Source organism: Cyrtonyx montezumae, unplaced genomic scaffold, assembly GCF_038088225.1.
Source record: "Cyrtonyx montezumae isolate F1298 unplaced genomic scaffold, pur_monq_1.0 scaffold_3, whole genome shotgun sequence".
Classification (NCBI taxonomy): Eukaryota; Metazoa; Chordata; class Aves; order Galliformes; family Odontophoridae; genus Cyrtonyx; species Cyrtonyx montezumae.
This window is the reverse complement of record NW_027072034.1, coordinates 109,141,321-109,159,052: the sequence shown is the minus strand read 5'-3', so window position 1 is coordinate 109,159,052 and position 17,732 is coordinate 109,141,321. Positions and strand designations below refer to the sequence as shown.

Sequence of the window (17,732 nt, the reverse complement as noted above, 5' to 3'; positions counted from 1 at the left end):
TCTATAGTTTAAATGTCATTTAATAATTATTAAGTGAATTTTAACTTTTGAAGAGAGGGAAACAGCAGTTCTGCTCTGGCAAAGCCGTGAACCACACATTTAGGACTGTAATAGACTGGAGTAGATGGAAACAACAGCAAATTCCAGATTTTTTTTTTTTTTGAGAATGTTAGGAAAATGTCTGCCCTCTTCAGCATTCTCCTAACCTCTAGTCCTCACCCAGAGCAGCACATCTGCACAGATATCAGCACAGGGGGAGCAGCCCCTCTGAGATGTTTACCTTCCTGTTCTCTGCAGCCAGTCTTTCTAGTTTCACAGCCTCTGCAGGGCTGCAGGCTTCTTTTTTTTGTGTCATCCAGGAAACACACCCACCTCTTTTTCTCCATCCCCATCTTCTGCTTTACTCAGAGATTCTGCAACTACCATGAAGGAATTTCAAGCAATGCCAATCACAGTCAATCAAAAAAACGAACACAAAAACAAATAAAAAAAACCCCTCCTATCTCTCTAGAAATTAGAGATGGGAAAATCTTGCTAGCTCATCCCATCCCTCCTCACATTTTGGCCCAGCCCAGTTTCTGCAAAATTTTTGCCTACAGAACATTTTCCAGTGTGTTATCCAGTCTGCTGGTGTATGATTTAAGCAATGGGCATCCATTGCTGTTCCGCAGACGACTACATTTCTCTGTTTGGAAGAGTTTTCTGAAGCTTTCTTTCCATTCTGCCTGACCTAATTTCTCTAAGCTCTTCCCTTAGTAGCACACAAGCCAAATGCTCCCCTTCCTTTGTGCTTACCCTGTTCAAATGTTGACAAATAATTTGTGTTTTGTGATGTGTAATACTTAGCTTTACATCTCAGCAATTATGATCTTTGGCTACCTGGGAAAAAGTAATGATGAAATTAATGTGTTAATTTGCATGTAGAACATGGAAGACATTGCTAGTAGCAATACCCCTTTATTAAAGTCACTTGACATGTTTCACCACAAGGTTTGGCTTTGTTTTTTGTTTTTTTTTTACTTAGCCAAACTTGAAGCCAGCATCTACCATCTCACATGTTTTGGCTATTTTATTGGGTTCTTTTTGTTTTTATTTTTAATTTCACTCAGAATCACTTAGCTGTTTCTGAGAACAAGGGTGGCAGGGGAATATTTATTTAAAAAAATTAATAAAGATGACGTTTTAATTTAAAAAGAGCCCCTCTCAATACTGTTTTCCTTTAGAAGAAATCACACCCTTTCTGTCAGGAAAGCATCCTTTTCCATCTGTCACAAAATCCCCACCCCATATCTGGCTAAATAACAAGCTGCTGAGTAATTGCAGCTTGAGCCTGCTCAGAAGAAACACAGGGAAAGGACAGTTGTTAATTAGTGGGGTTTTTTAACAGTGGGCCTGATGGAAATAACAGCACTTGACCAAGGCCCAGGTCACCCTACACTTGGGCCAAGGGCTGTGGCTGCCTCTCCCCAGCCTGCCCTGGCCCAGGAGCAGTGAGCCATTCTCACAGTGCAGTTGGGCCTGTCAGGCAGGCTGAGGGGACTCAGGCACCCAGAAATCTAGCTGTGAGGAAGGGAGAGAAATACAGAAGGAAAGAGGGAGACGCCCAAGCTCTTTGTGTGCTATCTCCAAAGTACTTCTTGTTTCTGTTTCCTCTGAGCAGGGCACTCCCTTCACCCCAGATGTGTGGGGAAGCCTGGGTGCCTGCTTGGGAAGCACATGCAAGGGAGTGCTGGCCACGGAGCCCTCCTTTCCCTTAGGGGCTTTTGAACAGCACCTTCAGCTTACTCCAGGCCTGCCATGGAGTGGGGTTGGGGCCCCAGACTTGTAGCACCATTGCCCTGTGTCCAGGCCTTGTTCCCACCACAGTGCACAGGCAGCGTGGGATGGCCCTCACCGCAAGCCCAACTGTGAGGAGGCAGCTCCCAAGCACCACAGAAAGATGGAAAGGCATCCAACACCCTCATTAAGTCTGGGAAAAATAAGAGATGCCCTCAGGCTTGAATCTTGGATAATTACCATGACGTCCAGCAAGATAAAATGTGGAACTGCAATATTTAGTGCTGTTTATTTCAAAGCAACCTCTGTAACATAACCTGCTTAGCACTCTAAAGAGGGGTGGTTTTATGATTCCCTTTAGACCAGCATCTCAGACCTTGGCTCCTCCAACTCATGCTCACTGCCCACTCTGCTCTGTTGGGGAAGCTGACCTGAGGAGCTCCCTCGTGCCTCCTGGCCACCCTGGTGGCTATGCCTCTTGCCATACTGCCACCTTATTCATGAACTCTTCCCTTCCCAGTTTTCTCTCCTTTTTTTTTTTCCTCTTCAAATGCCAAGGGAAGGAGTTTTTTAATAGCTGAAGAACAAAAACACCTCCCACACCTTACCTCAAAAAAGCTAACTCTCTGTCTTACTCACTCATTTTGATTTCCAAACCTCTTCTGCTAGCTCAGAGTCTGCCTTTGAAGCTTCAGTTCATCAATTACTAGCATGTGAGTATAACTATGGGGCTTCAATGACCTCCAGGGGACAATCGGTGTGAGTAAATAATTCAGATGTGCAATGCAGACCTTAAGCATTTAGCAGAGATAGAAGTTTTCTGATGGATATTTTGAGTAGGTTAAAATCAAGATATTACAAGGGAATATAACGATTTAAATCCAGGATATACTACAAGGACCTCTGCCAAAGTATTTTATTATGTTGGCCCACAACATCAGAGGCAGATATTGGTGGTATGACAGCAGAGGTTGAACTTTCCCATCAATATTCTGTTGGGTTTTTTTTATTTCTGTGAGATAAATGGCAGCAGAGAGACATTCTGACAAAATGGTGTTTGACATGGAAGTGATGATGAACCGTACTTGAATTCCTCCATGCTGAAAAAATTGTACCCATTGACATTCATCAACACTTCCTGAATGTTGACAGAGACCAAACAGTGGACGTGAGCACAGTGAGGTGGTGGATGGTACGTTTCAGCAGTGGCAACATCAACGTGAAAGACAAGCAACATTCCAGATGCCCATGTCACACCATGAAAAGAAGAACATATTGATCAGCTAATCTGCACAATTTGGATGGTGACTATGTTGAAAAATAGTGTTTTGTAGCTGAGAATTTGCTCCATCAAATAGTGTTATTGTGCTCTCTGTATCTGTTGTAGTTTCCATAGAAATCAATAGGATGTATTACTTTGTGAGCAACCTTACAAAAGAAACTTAAGAGTAGGCTTGAAGGTCTTCAGGGTGTCTGGGTCGTGCTGGTACAGGTGAATTGACTGGGTATCCTTGGAGGCTTCCTCTAGCTCTTCTTATTCTGATTCACCATACTGCAGTAAAGCTTTGTTAAAGCCAAAAAACATTATTTTGATGTAGTTATTTCCACACATAAATCCCAATGCAATGTGGTTAGGCTATATTGTGTTTCAATTTTTTTGCTTTAAAACTGGTATTAAATGTTTCTTTGACAATGAGATCACCTGTGTATGTGACATACTCTCTGAACATGCTAATTTTAAATCCTTGACTTATGTCATTATCAAAACAGTGTCTCTTTCCCACCAGCTTTATGTTGATTCCAGCAACAAGGATCAGCTGTGCTGTAGATGTGTGTCCGTGGGAATGACTGTGAAGACCCAACTTTATAGTGTAGGGAAGCAAGCTATTTTTGAACTATCCGTCTAGCTGTTGCAAAGTGGAATTTGGCACAGCTTAATTTACCCCATTTCTGGACTGAGGTTTATATCCTGCATTGCATTCCATTTTGCTGGAGCAAAATTGTTAGCAACACCCAACTAAAACAAGCACCAAATGTTTACTCCCCATCACTGCCACTGCTTTGACTGCAGTGTAAACGCACCACTAATGACTTGGCCAATAAGAGGGGAAAATGATGTGTCAGAGCCAAGTACAGAACCAGGAATTTCGGCTGCCAGCCAGCTCATTAGATCACACTGTGTGCCTCTAATGAAATGCATTGATTTGTGACTCCTACAATAGCATTTTTAGGAAATCATTTCACTGGCTATTTATTTGTGTGTTGGAACAGACTGATGAGGTGGGAAAACTGAAGCAGGCACGCTCTGATTACAAATCAAGAACAAAGTTTTAAAAATGAAGCTAACTAACCATTGGAACAACTTTTCTGAGGATGTAATGGGTTTTCCATCATATCCTATTGCATAGTCAATACTACTTAGCTATATAAAATATGTGCTCTGGCTCCGTCAGAAACTCTGTTTTTCCCTAGAAATGATTGAATTCTTTGGTTTCTGTTGCACAGGAGATAAGACTACGTTGTTGTAGTGGTCCCTCTTGATGACAAAAAACCATGAGCCTGTGACAGCCATTGAGTCAGAGTGTTTCTAATTCTGTGCAGGAGCAGACTTAGATCCCACAACCGGTAGATTTAAAACTGGCAAAAAAAAAAAATCATAAAGGAGATTACCAAATTGTAAAGGCATATTCTGCAGAAGTGGACACCGATTCTGACACTAACATAAAGTACTGTGATGAATTAGCAAGCTCAGAAGGCCAATGAAACTACAAACTTGCTACACGTCAAAGCATCTGGTAAGAACTCACAAAATGTCTTGACTGTCAAAAAGAAAGAAAGAAGTGAGAGGAGTCTCTGCTCATCTTGTGTTTCACTGGATGCCTCAGAAGAGCTGATGGAGATAGTGAGCAGTGGATAAGGTAAACTGTTACCTACTTGGTGGATTATATGTCTTACATTCCTGGACTGGATCTTATTTAATATCCTTATATATAAAATATTGTCTTCTTGTCTTCCTCTAGTTTGTGGTTGGCTAAATTTGATAAAAATCATTTTTTTTCTCTGTGCTCAGCTAAGTATACCATAGAGTTGTGCAAGTTTTATCATTCTTTGAAGAGCAACCCTCCGTCAGGTAGTCTTAATGTATCTAGAAATGGAGGCGTCTAGAATCTTTAGGCAAATCCTCAAAGTCTGTGTTGACGCATTTGACTCTTTGATTTGCTTTCCGTGTGTTTTAGAATGTTTCAAACAATAAAGATTAGACAGAAAAAAATTAACTTAGGCCTGCGTGGGGAAAAGATGTGAAGTTCTGTTTGAACTAATGGCAGGCTTATGTGTTCGGTCTTATGAAGAACTTGCTTGCTTCATTTCAATCTTTATGTCTGTTGTGCCACAGACGTGCTGTCTAGCAATGTAAGCTGTTCATGTTTAAAAACAGAATTCACCTTTAAATGTGCTTTGACTAAAAAAATGCCTGGTGAGGTCATTCGCGGAGCAAGAGTTAATGCATCATGCAAACAGCTAAATAAAGGTTACAATCTGAGTGGAATTATTCAGAGCTCAGGCAGAAATCTGGCATTTGCAGTCTGTCACTGGCTTTAAGAAGTCTGGCTCGCTCGGTGTCATTGCCGCCCAGACACATCCTGCTGTCTGTGTGGCAGTGAGGGAAGGGACAGCAGCACTGGATGTCTTCCTGTAAAAACAGCAACAACAGGAGCAGGGGGTGAATGGTACATGGAAGTGTCATGTGTGAAGAATGTGCGGAATGAGGGGTGAGTATGAGCATGCCTTTGTCCAGGTTTCACAGGGTGACTTTATGGGTGTAAATAGCCATTATTTCTCCTCTCTCTTTCTCCTCAGGAAGGCCGAAGAGCTGATGTCAGGAGGGCATGTGATCCCTGGTACCCCAGGGATGCAGAGCCAAGTAGAGGGCTATGAAGAGCCGTGTGCCTCTTGAGATCTGACAGCTAAGTATTGCAATTGTTGGGCCCTATCTGGTTAAGGGTTTCTTGCCCTTCTTTATCACCAGCAGCCCTAGGGAGTTAAGGGTGTCACTTTTGGGCAGGATACACCCTAAGTATGTATGTGATACAGCTAGGATGAAAACGGACCACTTGTAAATCCTCAGGCTTTTGTAGATTTGCCAGTCCCCACAGAGGTGTTCTGCTGAGATTATCTTGTGTGTTTTGTTCCCTTGTTTTGTTTCTGTAAGCCAAATGCTTAGCTATTGCACAGGAAACCAACTGCTGTGGGCATTCACTTCAATGGGCAAACTTCAAATGAGTCACCAGGGACTGGCTACTGCTGAGTTCAGAAAGAAAAAGACATCTCAAATCCGTAGCAAAGCCAATCTGTGGTGGGAAACACCAGACACAAAGAGGAGAAAACTGGAAGGCGCAGTAGGAGGAGAGACGGATAGCATGATGTGTTCCTGTCCATAATGGGTCGGATTTAAGCATAGCTGGAATGGAGGTTTTAAAAGAAAGAACGTCTTACTAAGAGAAGTTTGTCAAATGACGGGAAATGTGCTCTTGTGTTGGTGTTCTATGAGCTGTGCACAGTAATCTGGGCATGGAAACACTGAAAAAGTTAATATGTTACTTGATAAAATCCTGCAAAATATATTAGAATGGACAGCTTTGTGCAGGACAGAAGGTGGAGCAAATTACCTGTTGGGCTTCTGCATTTATTCCACTTCTCATCTTTCCCCATTGATTTCAGAAGTTTCTTGGGCTCAGAGAACTGAAGAAGGATTCACTCCCAAACATCCCAAAGGGAAGGAAAGAGAATGTGCTCATACCAATGAGGGGGGAAAAAAAAGAGGAAAAAGAAGGAAAAAATAAAAAAAAAAAACACACAGAAGGGATAGAAGTCTAAACTTGGGTGTTGCTTCCCCCAGGCTCACACAGGAATAGCAGTCTCCAGAAAAGAAGACTAGAGAAAGATTGCCATCTTCTGGAAGGATAAATAGCTGCCATTTTTCAGAATACTAAATCTGGTACATTCTTAAAACCACAGCATATATCTGATAAATTAGTTTTTAAACCTGAGCCTATGTCCACATAAATCTAAATTCAGTCTCATTTCATTAATATATATGCCACGATCCTAGCTTTAGGAACTGACATTGTGTACTGGATTTTAATGGGACTCATACTTAAAATTAGAAATTTGTTAGTATTAGGGATGATCAGTAATGAGATGAATTTTATTTATTCTTGGACTTGAAAACCAGTTGGGCGTTTTGCTCTGTTTTAATTGAGCATTAAGGAGCCAAATTTAAGGTGGTTCAGATGCAGAGACTGAACAATGAAAAAATGATACTGCTCTCCATTTAAACATCAGCTCCTTCAGCAAATTAAAGACATCTGTGTCAAACACAGCCTTGCTTTTAATCAAAAAGCCCGCAGACAGCTCGTGAAGCATGGAAACATTCAGCACTGCCTTCAGTTAGCCCATCTTAGCTATGATTATCTATATTAGAGGAGCTTAGGCAGTGGCTGGGATGAAAATAACTGTGCAGCCACCAACTGTACTGCTGAGGGCAGGGAGGGTCAGCACCTTGTAACGGCACTGCCTGCATGCAGGCTTCTGAACCCCTGGGCTGTGCAGTCCCCAGAGCTATTGGTACACCTGCGTCTGGTATTGGAAGCATAGGGTGGGAGCAGCACTGCTCTCTCTCCTATTCCGTACAGAGCTGCTCCGAGCCCTCTAGCGACTGCTCCTCATGAGAGGTGAAAACATTCTTGCTGTTCTGCTGCTAAACAGGCTGTAACGAAACCCTCAAGTATTATAGGGGCAATAAGCTTGTAGGACAGGAGCTCAGAGGGTGAGTGAGTGTGAATATTTATTTTTAGCTTTCCGAAGTCATCTGATGTGAAGCTGCTGGGAGCTGGGATTCCTGGTGAACTTCATGCCTTGGTAAAGCTGCCAGTACGAGGGACACCACCCTTTGAGTACTGCACTTGTTTGACTCATCACTGTTTCACAGCACCGGTCTGTCACTCGGCCCTTGTTCTGCTGAGGGACTCTTTTTTTTTTCATTACAACTCCCATTGCCCATAGGGAGAATTGGACTGACATATATTTAGATTCTGAAATCCACAGTCCTCCGAGCAAATTCAATCATATAGGCTTTCTTAACCAAATTTTTTATTTCTCTCCTTTATGTGATTGGAATCTGGCCAGGAAGACATCCCAGGGATGGGAACTTGGGGTCTATGTCATCTACTGAGGCTGTGTGCATGGGAAGGGGCTAATTGATGCCCAAAGTGTTGGTAGTTTCTGAGCTAAGGTCATTGTCCCCTGAAGCACCAGTCAGAGAGCTGCCATCTCATTCCATTCAAGTTCTTAAACAGCCACTGCCCAGGGCTGGCTTGGGATCCTTCTGTGCTTTACTGAAACTTTTTACTCTGTGAATGTTGTGCTTAATCCCAATCTGCAGCACCAAGCACTTCCCATATAATCTCTCAGAACAGCTGTGCTGTGATTGCACTGTGGATTACAAAATGACCATTTTCCACAAACCAGCTGCTGGCTGGAGGGATAGCATTTAATAATCATGGGAAGGGAGTGGGCAAAGGAAGAGAGGAGGAGACGAAGCAGAAAGGAGTGTTGAAGCAGTTTCGTTTCTTGGGAAATTTAGAGACAAGTGAAACCGAAGACAAATTGTGAGTTCTATTTCTGTATTACTCCTCCAAATTAACAGGACTTCAAGGACTTGCTAGTAAGGTAAATTCAAATTTATTTCGTTTGGGGGCTATCTAGGTACTGTGGTCAGTTACTGTCAGTGCGTGGCTTTTATGGAGGGAAACATTTCTGAAAATGTTCTCATGAAGATGTCATTCAGATTTGCTTCTTGTCCCTTACATCCTTGGCATCGTTAGTTGAGTTCCTGCTTCTGAATAATTTCATTTCTCTTTTTTTTTTTTTTTGTTTTCCTTGTCACTTGTTCTGAGATAGTATGGCCTTTGACCAACTATAACAAATAACTGGAGAGAATATTTTTCCCACTATTGAAGATTTAAATTAGAAAAAAAAGTTTGTTTAGTTCTTGGTCAATATCGTGAGTGGAAGGATTATTTTCAATAAAAGTGTGAACAAACTGAAACATGGTAAAAGAAAATATAATCAAGAATAGGTGAACAATTGACAAACCACTCTGAGGGTTGGTGGTATCCAGTATGCCTCCAGATCATGGAACTCTTTAGTTACCGAATCACTAAGATAGTACCATCCTCAAGGTGCTGAAATTTCAATTGCTGAAATAAGAAGTGCTGTGAAGGAGGCAAAAGAAGCCAGACAATAAGACAATATGGGAATTTCTCATGAGCTGGGTATTTTCTTGCCTTTGATGAAGATGTTCTGGATCAGGCACTGTTTCGAAGTGATGAGATGCTAATCAAATCTTGCTTTCCAAGCAGTGTTTCAGCAGCATCCCTGTTGGCCACATTTCTGAGCTTGCTGCTTAGCAGAAAAAAGTGCTTCTAACTGTATCACTTTCATATGCATTCCTGTAAGACTGTCACGAACAACGTGATTGCTTATTTCTACTTTTTTTATAATATTGTCCACAATATACTGGGCCTTTCACACACATTCAGCGTCGGGTGAGTCAACAGAAGTTGTGTGAAGAGGCCAGCAGCAGGCAATGTCTGTACAAACCGAATCTATTCATGGTCAAATAGATTTGGAGAGTCATAAATAGGAAAGGGTGGGAGTATCTGGATGAAGTTGTGCCAAACGTAGGGTGTGCCATGTGGGAAGAGGCATGCATTGATTACATTAAAGTTGATGTGTGGGTAGATGGCATCTAATCAATCTGTGGAGTGTTAAGTCAGGGTTCTCAGAAGTCAGTGCAGGCTTTTGTAGGAACCTTAATATCTTAAGCTTCTCTCTGAGAGAGAAAGGAAACACAGGACCGTGGTACACAAACTCCTTTCAGAATTACTTATTGTGGTGAGATAAAAGTGGGAATAGTGTTTGTGACATCATTCATTCTTAAAAAAAAAAAAACAACAAAAACCTTTTGGCACTTTGCATCAGAGCACAGACACTGCTGTCCAACCACTCTACCAGATTTATGATGTGCAGAGCAGTGCTTGCTTAAGTGGGAGGTGCTGCTCTGAACTTGAACTCAAGCTGCTGGGTGTGTGTAGCTGGGTGTCCTCCTGGGGCAGGCCACTGTTTTGAGTGTGATCTGAGAATATTTCCCCGTCTTTCCCCACTCTGAATTCAGTATCCTACCTACCTCCTTAGGTAGAGTAATGAACAGTGCTTGAAGAAGTGTTTTGGGATGCGTGGCAGCAAGAATTCTCATTTAGGTGAATAAAGGATTCGTCATGTTCTGTGTAGTGGAAACACATGGAATCTGAGGGAAGTTGGTTAACAGCTCCTATCTTCCGTCTCATTTTGTGTACACACACACACACACGATTGCAATCAGCCCCAATAGTTCCACAGAGTCACCCTCTCTTCCCCAGTACACATATACAGTGTGTTTTGAAATGGTTGAAACTGAGCTATTGCTCCACTGCTCTGGCTTTTAGGAAAGGGTCCTTCCTTGCTGGGTTGCTGTGAGGAGGGCAGACTGCTTCTCCTGTGCGTATCCTCTCCCCACAGGTGCTTCCCCCAGGAAGAGCTAGGGTTTGTGACATTAGGTGGCTGGTGTGACAGTCCCTCTGTTTCTGTGTTGTAGATGGAGCTGCTGAAGATGTTGCCGTGGCGCCGTGCTTTCCTGGCAGTCATCCTGAACCTGCTGGCACTCAGCCTCTCCACCACTGCCTTGCTCAGCAGCTACTGGTGCACTGGGACCCAGAAAGTGCCCAAGCCTTTGTGTGGGAAGAGCAAAGATTCCAAGTGCATCGGTGTCCCCATGACGCCTGATGCAGCTGCTAGCAATGCTTCAGCCCAGGATGAGGTGCACTACAGCTGGGAGACTGGGGATGACCGCTTTTCCTTCAGATACTTCCACACGGGGATGTGGCTTTCCTGTGAAGAGAGCATGGAAGGGCCAGGTAGCATCTTGCACAGACAGACACAGCTTTCTTTCCCTTGTTTTTACTCCACAGGAGTTGAGAATTGAAAGGCAGAGGCTGACAAACACCTGGGAAAAAAGCCTTCATTTTCCTAGATGGCACCAGCCCTCTGCACTTTGTACTTCCGTCAGATTGCCTGTCTCTGGTGTGCCCTTCTGTCTGGAAGAGGGGCTCTGGAGTGCAGGTGATGGTGATGGTGACTTTCTGGTTGTACCATTCATCCTGATGGGCACTGAGGTGGCCCTTCTTTCCTTTTTCGCTGAGCTCTGTTCCTACACTCAGTTCAGTTTGTGCTCTGCAGGGCACATCTGTGCATATCCCCTATGAAATCAAAGCGGGGGGATTTTATTCAGTGTTGTCAGCTTGTAGTTAACAACTGTGAGAATTACATTTGCTGACATCCTCCTTAAATCGACAAACCGAGGAGGTGTATGAAACGAATAGGGATTGGGCTTTTATCAAACAAACAAAAAGCAATAAAGAGAGAAAGGTAAGTATTGCATTACAGATGCAGAGAAAACCTTGAGAACATGACCAGGGAGAAATCAAAGGTAGGAGACAAATTAACCTGAGGATTAGAGCCTCGGTATTTTAATTTTTAGTAATTTCTGTGATATTGTGACAGGTTTGACTTGTGACTTTTGACTATGTGAGTCTGGCACGTTAAACCTGGGAGTGACAGGGGCTGGTCATGCCACCTTTACCAGATCCCATGCATTCTTTCGCCCTTAATTTACTCTTGTCAAGCCCTGCTGAAGTACTTCTGCAGGAACTGGTGCCACACCAGTACAGGTGGATGCTCCACAGTGCACAGATGCGCTTTACAGCCTGGCACATACATCAGGGATCAGAACTGACCCAGAAGGTGACCAGCAGAGAGATCTGAAACTAAAGATGCAACGATGAAAGTCGCTTTCATCAGGCCCTTTCCACTGAGCCCACTGCCCTGCCCTTTAGATCTACCCAACACAAACATAATCAAAGAACTGTCTGAGTTGGAAGAAACCCTTAAAGGTCATCTTGTCTATCTCCCCTTTTCAAACTGACTGACCATTCTGGTACAGCATTGCACATTTTCTTATCTGTTGCTGAAGACACTGAAAATTAATTACATGAATAAATGCATGCATAGATACATACAGACATAAAGGTGAAGAAAAGACAGAAGAGGGGTGGAAGCAGGAGCATGCTTGAAAGTCTAACATCCTAATGAGAGGATTGCTTCATTGTGAGCTTTTCCAGACATGCAGAGATATGTTTATTTGGGACTGGATTGAACGGGAGTGCGTTTCCATGGTGCTTGTGGGAGTGGGAATACCTAATTTGACAGCTTTCTTTGAAAGAATTGTCTGGCCACCAGGCAGTCCTGGAATAACCTCGATGCCTGAAGGAATGCTGAAAGCATGTCACATCTAGATTACAGCAGAGCATGAGGTAGACATAGTCAGCCTCAGTCCCCTGCTTCCTAAAGTGAGTACTCATCTACTCACTGCTGAGGGTCTCTGAAGTGAGAGCAGAGTGAACAACTTAAAAAACAAACGAACAACCAAGACTCTGATCAGCAACAGGAGTTTGAATTGAACTGAGCTGGAGAAAGGATTTCATTATTCAGGCTAATCTCAGGATCAGCTTTAGATGAGCCATTACTGAATAACCTCATTAAAGTTCTAGGTGAAGTAGCAAACAGCAAGTTAATGAAGACTGCAGATGGCACTAAACTCGGTAGCATCCTGAGAGCCATGGATGACAGAAGTAATACAGGGGATTGGGAGAGATTAGAACTGGGGATAGAAATTAAGGAAATGAGATTCTTACATGAAAAACTGTGGGCTGGTATTTCTGGGAGAAATACCATGCCAAGTAGAGGACAGAACCCTCAAATGCAGTGATGCAGTATACAGCAGTGCTGAGAAAGACTTAAAGATAATAATGGTAGACTCTTAATTAAACGTTTGTATCTGGCCTCCATAAAAAGCCAAAGCAAAAGCAAACATCAGTTGTCTATATGTCTAAACTGGGAGGACAGAAGGTTTACCTTCTTTGTCTCAGAAGAGGGTTTCATATCTCTAACATGCAATATATGGGAAGAGAGTTTTTTTGCTTTCTTCTTGAGAAATCACTGTTGGAAACTGAATTGCCTAAGGTGTGTGAGAGTGTATGTCCTCAGAACTGGTGGATCTGTGGTCTGCTGTGAGCTACACTTCAATTGCCCTGACCAACAGCCCTCAGAGACTGATAATAAAGTGGTGAAGAAATAGCAGCAGATTTGTATGTTCACTAGAGACTGATAACATTTAAAATTTCTGACTTTTTTCTAGAAGGGACACCTCTAGTTTTCCACAGAGATTTCCTTCTCCTAGCATGCCCCTGCGAGGGTATGCAAAGATGATCAGAAGGAGATCAGAAGTGAGAAGGTCTGGCAGGTAGATTCAAATGACCGGGGTGGTTCAATGGAGAGAGAGAGAGGGAGAGGTATTCTTTTACCTTATCCTACACTCTTTTACAAGCTAATATCCATTTTTTTTTCTGTTTCAGAGGAGAAATGCCGTAGCTTTATTGAGCTTTCTCCACCAGCAGAGAGAGGTAAGAGCAAATCCCTATATCTCACAGTAGCTACCCAGTGCACCTCCCTGGGACAAGGGACCTGCAACATTTCTCCTGTGTGATGTCAGTGAGGTGGTTCCCTAAAGACTCAGGCCTTGTGGATACTAAAAATACAAAGATTTCTTCACAGATGTTTGCCCAAACCACTGTCATCTGTGAGGTCAGTGACATAAACCCCAAGCCCCCCTCCCACACGAAGTGTTGTTCATCTCTTCTAGAGAGTCATCAAGTTCAAGCTTGTCATCTCATGTAGTCAGTGGGGAGGGGATGGACACCACCCAAGGGCATTCCTTCAGTGCTGCAGTCTTGGGGTCTGATGGATGCCTCTAGGAGCCCAGTCACTTCCTTGTACTAAGCAATTGGGACATCCAGAAGGCACACTTTGAGTGAAATCCTGCCTCATCAAATATCAAATCTGGGCTGGAGAGCTGACTGTTCCTTCCACTGTCACATGGTTCAAATTATCCTGGGGATAACTTCAGTACACCTGGATGGGTTGGAACACACACTAGGCGATCACAGCAGCCAGCAGAAAAATGAGTGCTTTAAGGGAGCTCACCTTCTTTCTCTGTCTTGCTTCCCCTGTCATGTGGCAATGACAAAGAATGATGACCTGTGCATTTACAGCCCTGTGCATTCACAAACACAGGGTCCAGTGCCATTGGCAAGCTGTAGAGTACTTGTGCACATTAACCTCTCATGGTTATTCTTTTTGGAAAGAGTATTTACACAATTCAAATGATGCTGATGTTACAAGATTATTTTGAAATCGCGTGGATCTCCATTTTGTCGTGAGTGAATGACTTCCTTGCAAAAGGAAGTCTTCTTGCATTTACCACAATATGCTCCTTTTACAGGGAGCAGTAATTCATTTTTCTGTTCCCTCACCTTCTTGTGCTCCATTCCCTCCCTGGGCTTCTGGCTCTATTGGTTCTAATGTCTTCCCTAAGTCTAAGAAAATAGGCTTATGCAACCAGAATACATATTTGTAAATACATCAATTCCCCCTAACACTCCTTCTACTGTTTCTTGGTTAATTTAAATCCAAATTTGAAAGAAAGTCTCTGTTCTGTAAGATACTAAGGTCTTCAAGATTAACTGGAACGTCACTGTGAGCATGACACTCACAGTGTCACAGCTCCATCACCTGCTTTCACCCCTTCCTGCACACAAGGTCATCGTAAGATGACCTGGGTCTCCAGAGCAGCCACCAGCATGGGCAACAAGGTCAGGCTGCTTTCACAGGGAAAGCAACACAGAGGCCTCTGAGCAGTGCTGGTGCCTGTGACCTCCAGGACACTTTAGGCAGTTTGACCTCTGAGGAAGGTCTCTGTGATGTTGCTGCAGCAAACAAACCAGCTCCTCTGTGCTGGGAATGCAATTCATTAATTCCTGCTAAAGAGCTGGGCAACTCAATGGGACTAATGATGTTTGGGGAGCCAAGTTAAGTGCCACAGTAATGAGGGTTTTCTTCACATTTCTTTTCCCCAGTGGAATGACTCCTCTAGGGCCATTAGCAATTGCTAACAGTAGTGCTCCCAGTGCTGCTTCATTGTCAGATTCATATTTCTTCTTTAGTTAATCCCATGCTCTTTCAGAGCCCAGCATTACCAAAGGCCTTTTCTCATTCTACTCCCTCCCTGCCATACAGTGAGCTGGGCTGGGAGTCATGGTATGACTCAACCCCAATCGATAAACCTTGCATGAACGTGTCCACTCTTCTTTCAAGCTGCAGAGTGAGTGGTGAATATAACTGTTCTAGCCAGATATCCCCCATGGCTTTACCTTGCTGTTTATGAATATCACTGGCTTATAGACAGACAGCTGTTTTAAGTCCACTCAGCTTTTGCAGTGTTGGATCAGTCAAGCCATCTTCTGTGACAGACTCTCTGTCCCCTTCAGCATCCTTGCTGGGGGGGCCGATTGTTTTCCTCACTTCCCTTCTCTCCAACAGACTTCCTTTCAGGATTAGGTTGGGAAGGGGGAGTGTTCTCCCTTGAAGAAACCATTTGGTACTGATGTGAAATGTTTCTGATTCCTGGCAGGAATCCTGTGGCTGTCGCTGGGGTCAGAGATGCTGTACATCAGCCTCCTGCTCATCAGCTTCATCCTCCTGATGGTGGAAATGCTGCAAACTGGCAATCCTGTCTGTGGACTGAAACTCAATGCCTTTGCTGCTGTCTCCTCAGTGCTGTCAGGTGAGTGTGTTACTGTTGAACCTGGCAGCAAGACAGGCACACGTGGGCAGAAGAAAAAAATACATTGACAGCCTCTCTCATTCACTCACCTCTGCTGATGAGAATCAGAGTGAAAAGGGGCAGTAAAAAGCCCCTAAAAAGTGTCTAAAGAGGAACAGAGTTAATGAGAATTGCAAGGAAATGATGGCATAGGAGCAACCCTGGAGAAGTGGTGTTCAAACTGCTGTCCTTACACAGCAACAGGAAAGCCTCCTCTCCCACACGAGGCTGAAGCATGCAGTTCTGGCTCCTGACATAACTTCCTTGGTTTTTTTTGTCTTCTTGTACCAGGTCTCCTTGGGATGGTGGCACATATGATGTACAGTCAAGTCTTCCAAGCCACAGTTAATCTGGGACCAGAGGATTGGAGACCGCACACGTGGGACTATGGCTGGGCTTTCTAGTACGTGAGCTTTGCATCCACCCTCACTTCCCTGGGCTCTAGGTCTTCAGACATGCTACACCTTGTCCAAACCCTCCTCCTTTCAAGACCCTTTATGTTTCCAAAGACATGGTTCTTCTCCTGTTCAATCTCCTGTCTTCACTTCATCCCCTACTTTAACCAATAGCTGCTGAGTTACTTGAGTAGGTACCAAGAACTGGTAAAACAATGGAGTCACACCTAAACGAGTACCTTCTGCCCTGCTGACTAATCATTCCTGCCTCTATACTGGTTTGCCCTGTTTAGTCTCAGTTCTTCCCTGTGTGCAGAGGCCACCGCCACACCTGTGATGTTGCTCTCAAAAACACCTTGTTTTTCTGCAGTTTAAATAAAATTGCATGTTGGTTTGACATCTTCACTGATGTCAACAGTTCCTGTAGCATCAAGACTAGACACATGGCTAAAGATTGGGACACGATAGCCAAAAAGAGCAGATGTTAAAAGGAAGTGGCTCAGGATTTCTTTCTCCAAAGGCTGAAGAAGCTAACCCCAGCTGATATGCCATAGCTGACTTGAAAAATAGTCGAGTGAAGTTATGTGTATTTGTTCGATGCTTCTAGTCCTTCTAGTTCATGCTCATGCTCAGCAGCTTCTACCTGACAAACCAGAGTGCACCATGGTGCATGCAGTTCAAATCTTTGCCTGGCTTCTCATGGCATGTGTTGTTCTTGTTTCTACCCCTGCAGCATGGCCTGGACCTCCTTCACCTCTTGCATGGCCTCTGCTGTCACCACTCTCAACACCTACACCAAGACAGTGCTGGAGTTCAAACGCAACCACATCAAGGGCTATGATGTGAGCTTCAAGGATCAGCCTCAGCACCACCAGTATTTCATACAACAGCAAATAAGCAGCTACTATGAGCCCCGAAACAAGCCCCTCCATTCAGTGTCTGAGGGAGTTGACTTCTACTCTGAGCTGCAGAAGAAAGTGCTGCAGCGGGAACCAGAGCTGGACCTGGATGAGGTCTTGGGACAGGCAATTGGGGAAGATCAGTGTTAGGGATGAATGCATAGGGGTGGAGCAGTGGGGTTTGGGAAGCAAAAAGCTCTGAACCAAACACTAACACCACTGTCAGCAAGTTCTTGGGGAGCTCTTCCTTCCTCTAATGTTCAGGGGGTGAGAGAAAGAAAAGTCAGGCACTGGAACAGGGTAAAAGCAGTGCCAAGAGGAGGCAAGGCAGGTCCTCTTTGATCACAGCTTGAAGGGTGTCCTCAGCTGGGAAGGATGAAACTGGGAGTCCATGTTGTTGGTGCCATCTGTATCCAAGCATTGTGAGACAGAACTGAGACAGGTGGCATAACCCCAGCAGCACTGCACTAAGGAATAGAAAAACTCAGCGCAACCCTGCTGGCAAATTGCACTGCAGGGCCTCTTTGGGTGGTGTCACATTGCCATTCCAGCAACCTCCTTGGTTCAGTGCTAAGGTGTAGGGCATAGGTGCTCATACCAACTTTTTGTAGTCTTCTCTGAATACCCTATTTATATTTCATTTCCAGGCCCAGGCCCTGACCCCAGATTAAAAGTGCTTCTGGAGTAGAAATGGGAGGTTGCTTTCAAACATCTCTCCTTCTTATCTGTAAAGATTCCTATACACACCCTCCTTGCTTTGCCCCCTCCAGCTCCCATTCTGAGATG

At 43.9% G+C, this 17,732-nt stretch overlaps 1 protein-coding gene across 3 annotated transcripts; it reads left to right on the top strand.

Moving 5' to 3' along the window:
- Window positions 1–6,592: 6,592 nt before the first annotated feature.
- On the top strand, window positions 6,593–17,613 carry GSG1 (germ cell associated 1). Of its 3 annotated transcripts, XM_065742784.1 has the most exons (7): window positions 6,593–6,772; window positions 7,632–7,695; window positions 10,472–10,790; window positions 13,347–13,394; window positions 15,461–15,613; window positions 15,944–16,055; window positions 16,781–17,613. In XM_065742784.1, exons 3-7 carry the CDS (start codon window positions 10,472–10,474, stop codon window positions 17,094–17,096), a joined length of 948 nt encoding a protein of 315 aa, XP_065598856.1. In that variant the 5' UTR covers window positions 6,593–6,772; window positions 7,632–7,695; the 3' UTR covers window positions 17,097–17,613. The 3 variants fall into 3 exon arrangements, with proteins under 3 accessions (XP_065598856.1, XP_065598858.1, XP_065598857.1); XM_065742786.1 differs by lacking the exons at window positions 6,593–6,772; window positions 7,632–7,695 and adding an exon at window positions 8,483–8,505; XM_065742785.1 differs by lacking the exons at window positions 6,593–6,772; window positions 7,632–7,695 and adding an exon at window positions 9,856–10,097.
- The last annotated feature ends 119 nt before the right edge of the window (window positions 17,614–17,732 follow it).

Excerpts from the sequence above, each read along its gene's own strand:
- GSG1 (XM_065742784.1), top strand. The coding sequence starts at position 10,472 with ATGGAGCTGCTGAAGATGTTGCCGTGGCGCCGTGCTTTCCTGGCAGTC. Across the intron at positions 10,791-13,346 it reads AGAGAGCATGGAAGGGCCAG|AGGAGAAATGCCGTAGCTTT; the intron begins GTAGCATCTTGC and ends TTTCTGTTTCAG. Across the intron at positions 15,614-15,943 it reads TGTCTCCTCAGTGCTGTCAG|GTCTCCTTGGGATGGTGGCA; the intron begins GTGAGTGTGTTA and ends TTCTTGTACCAG.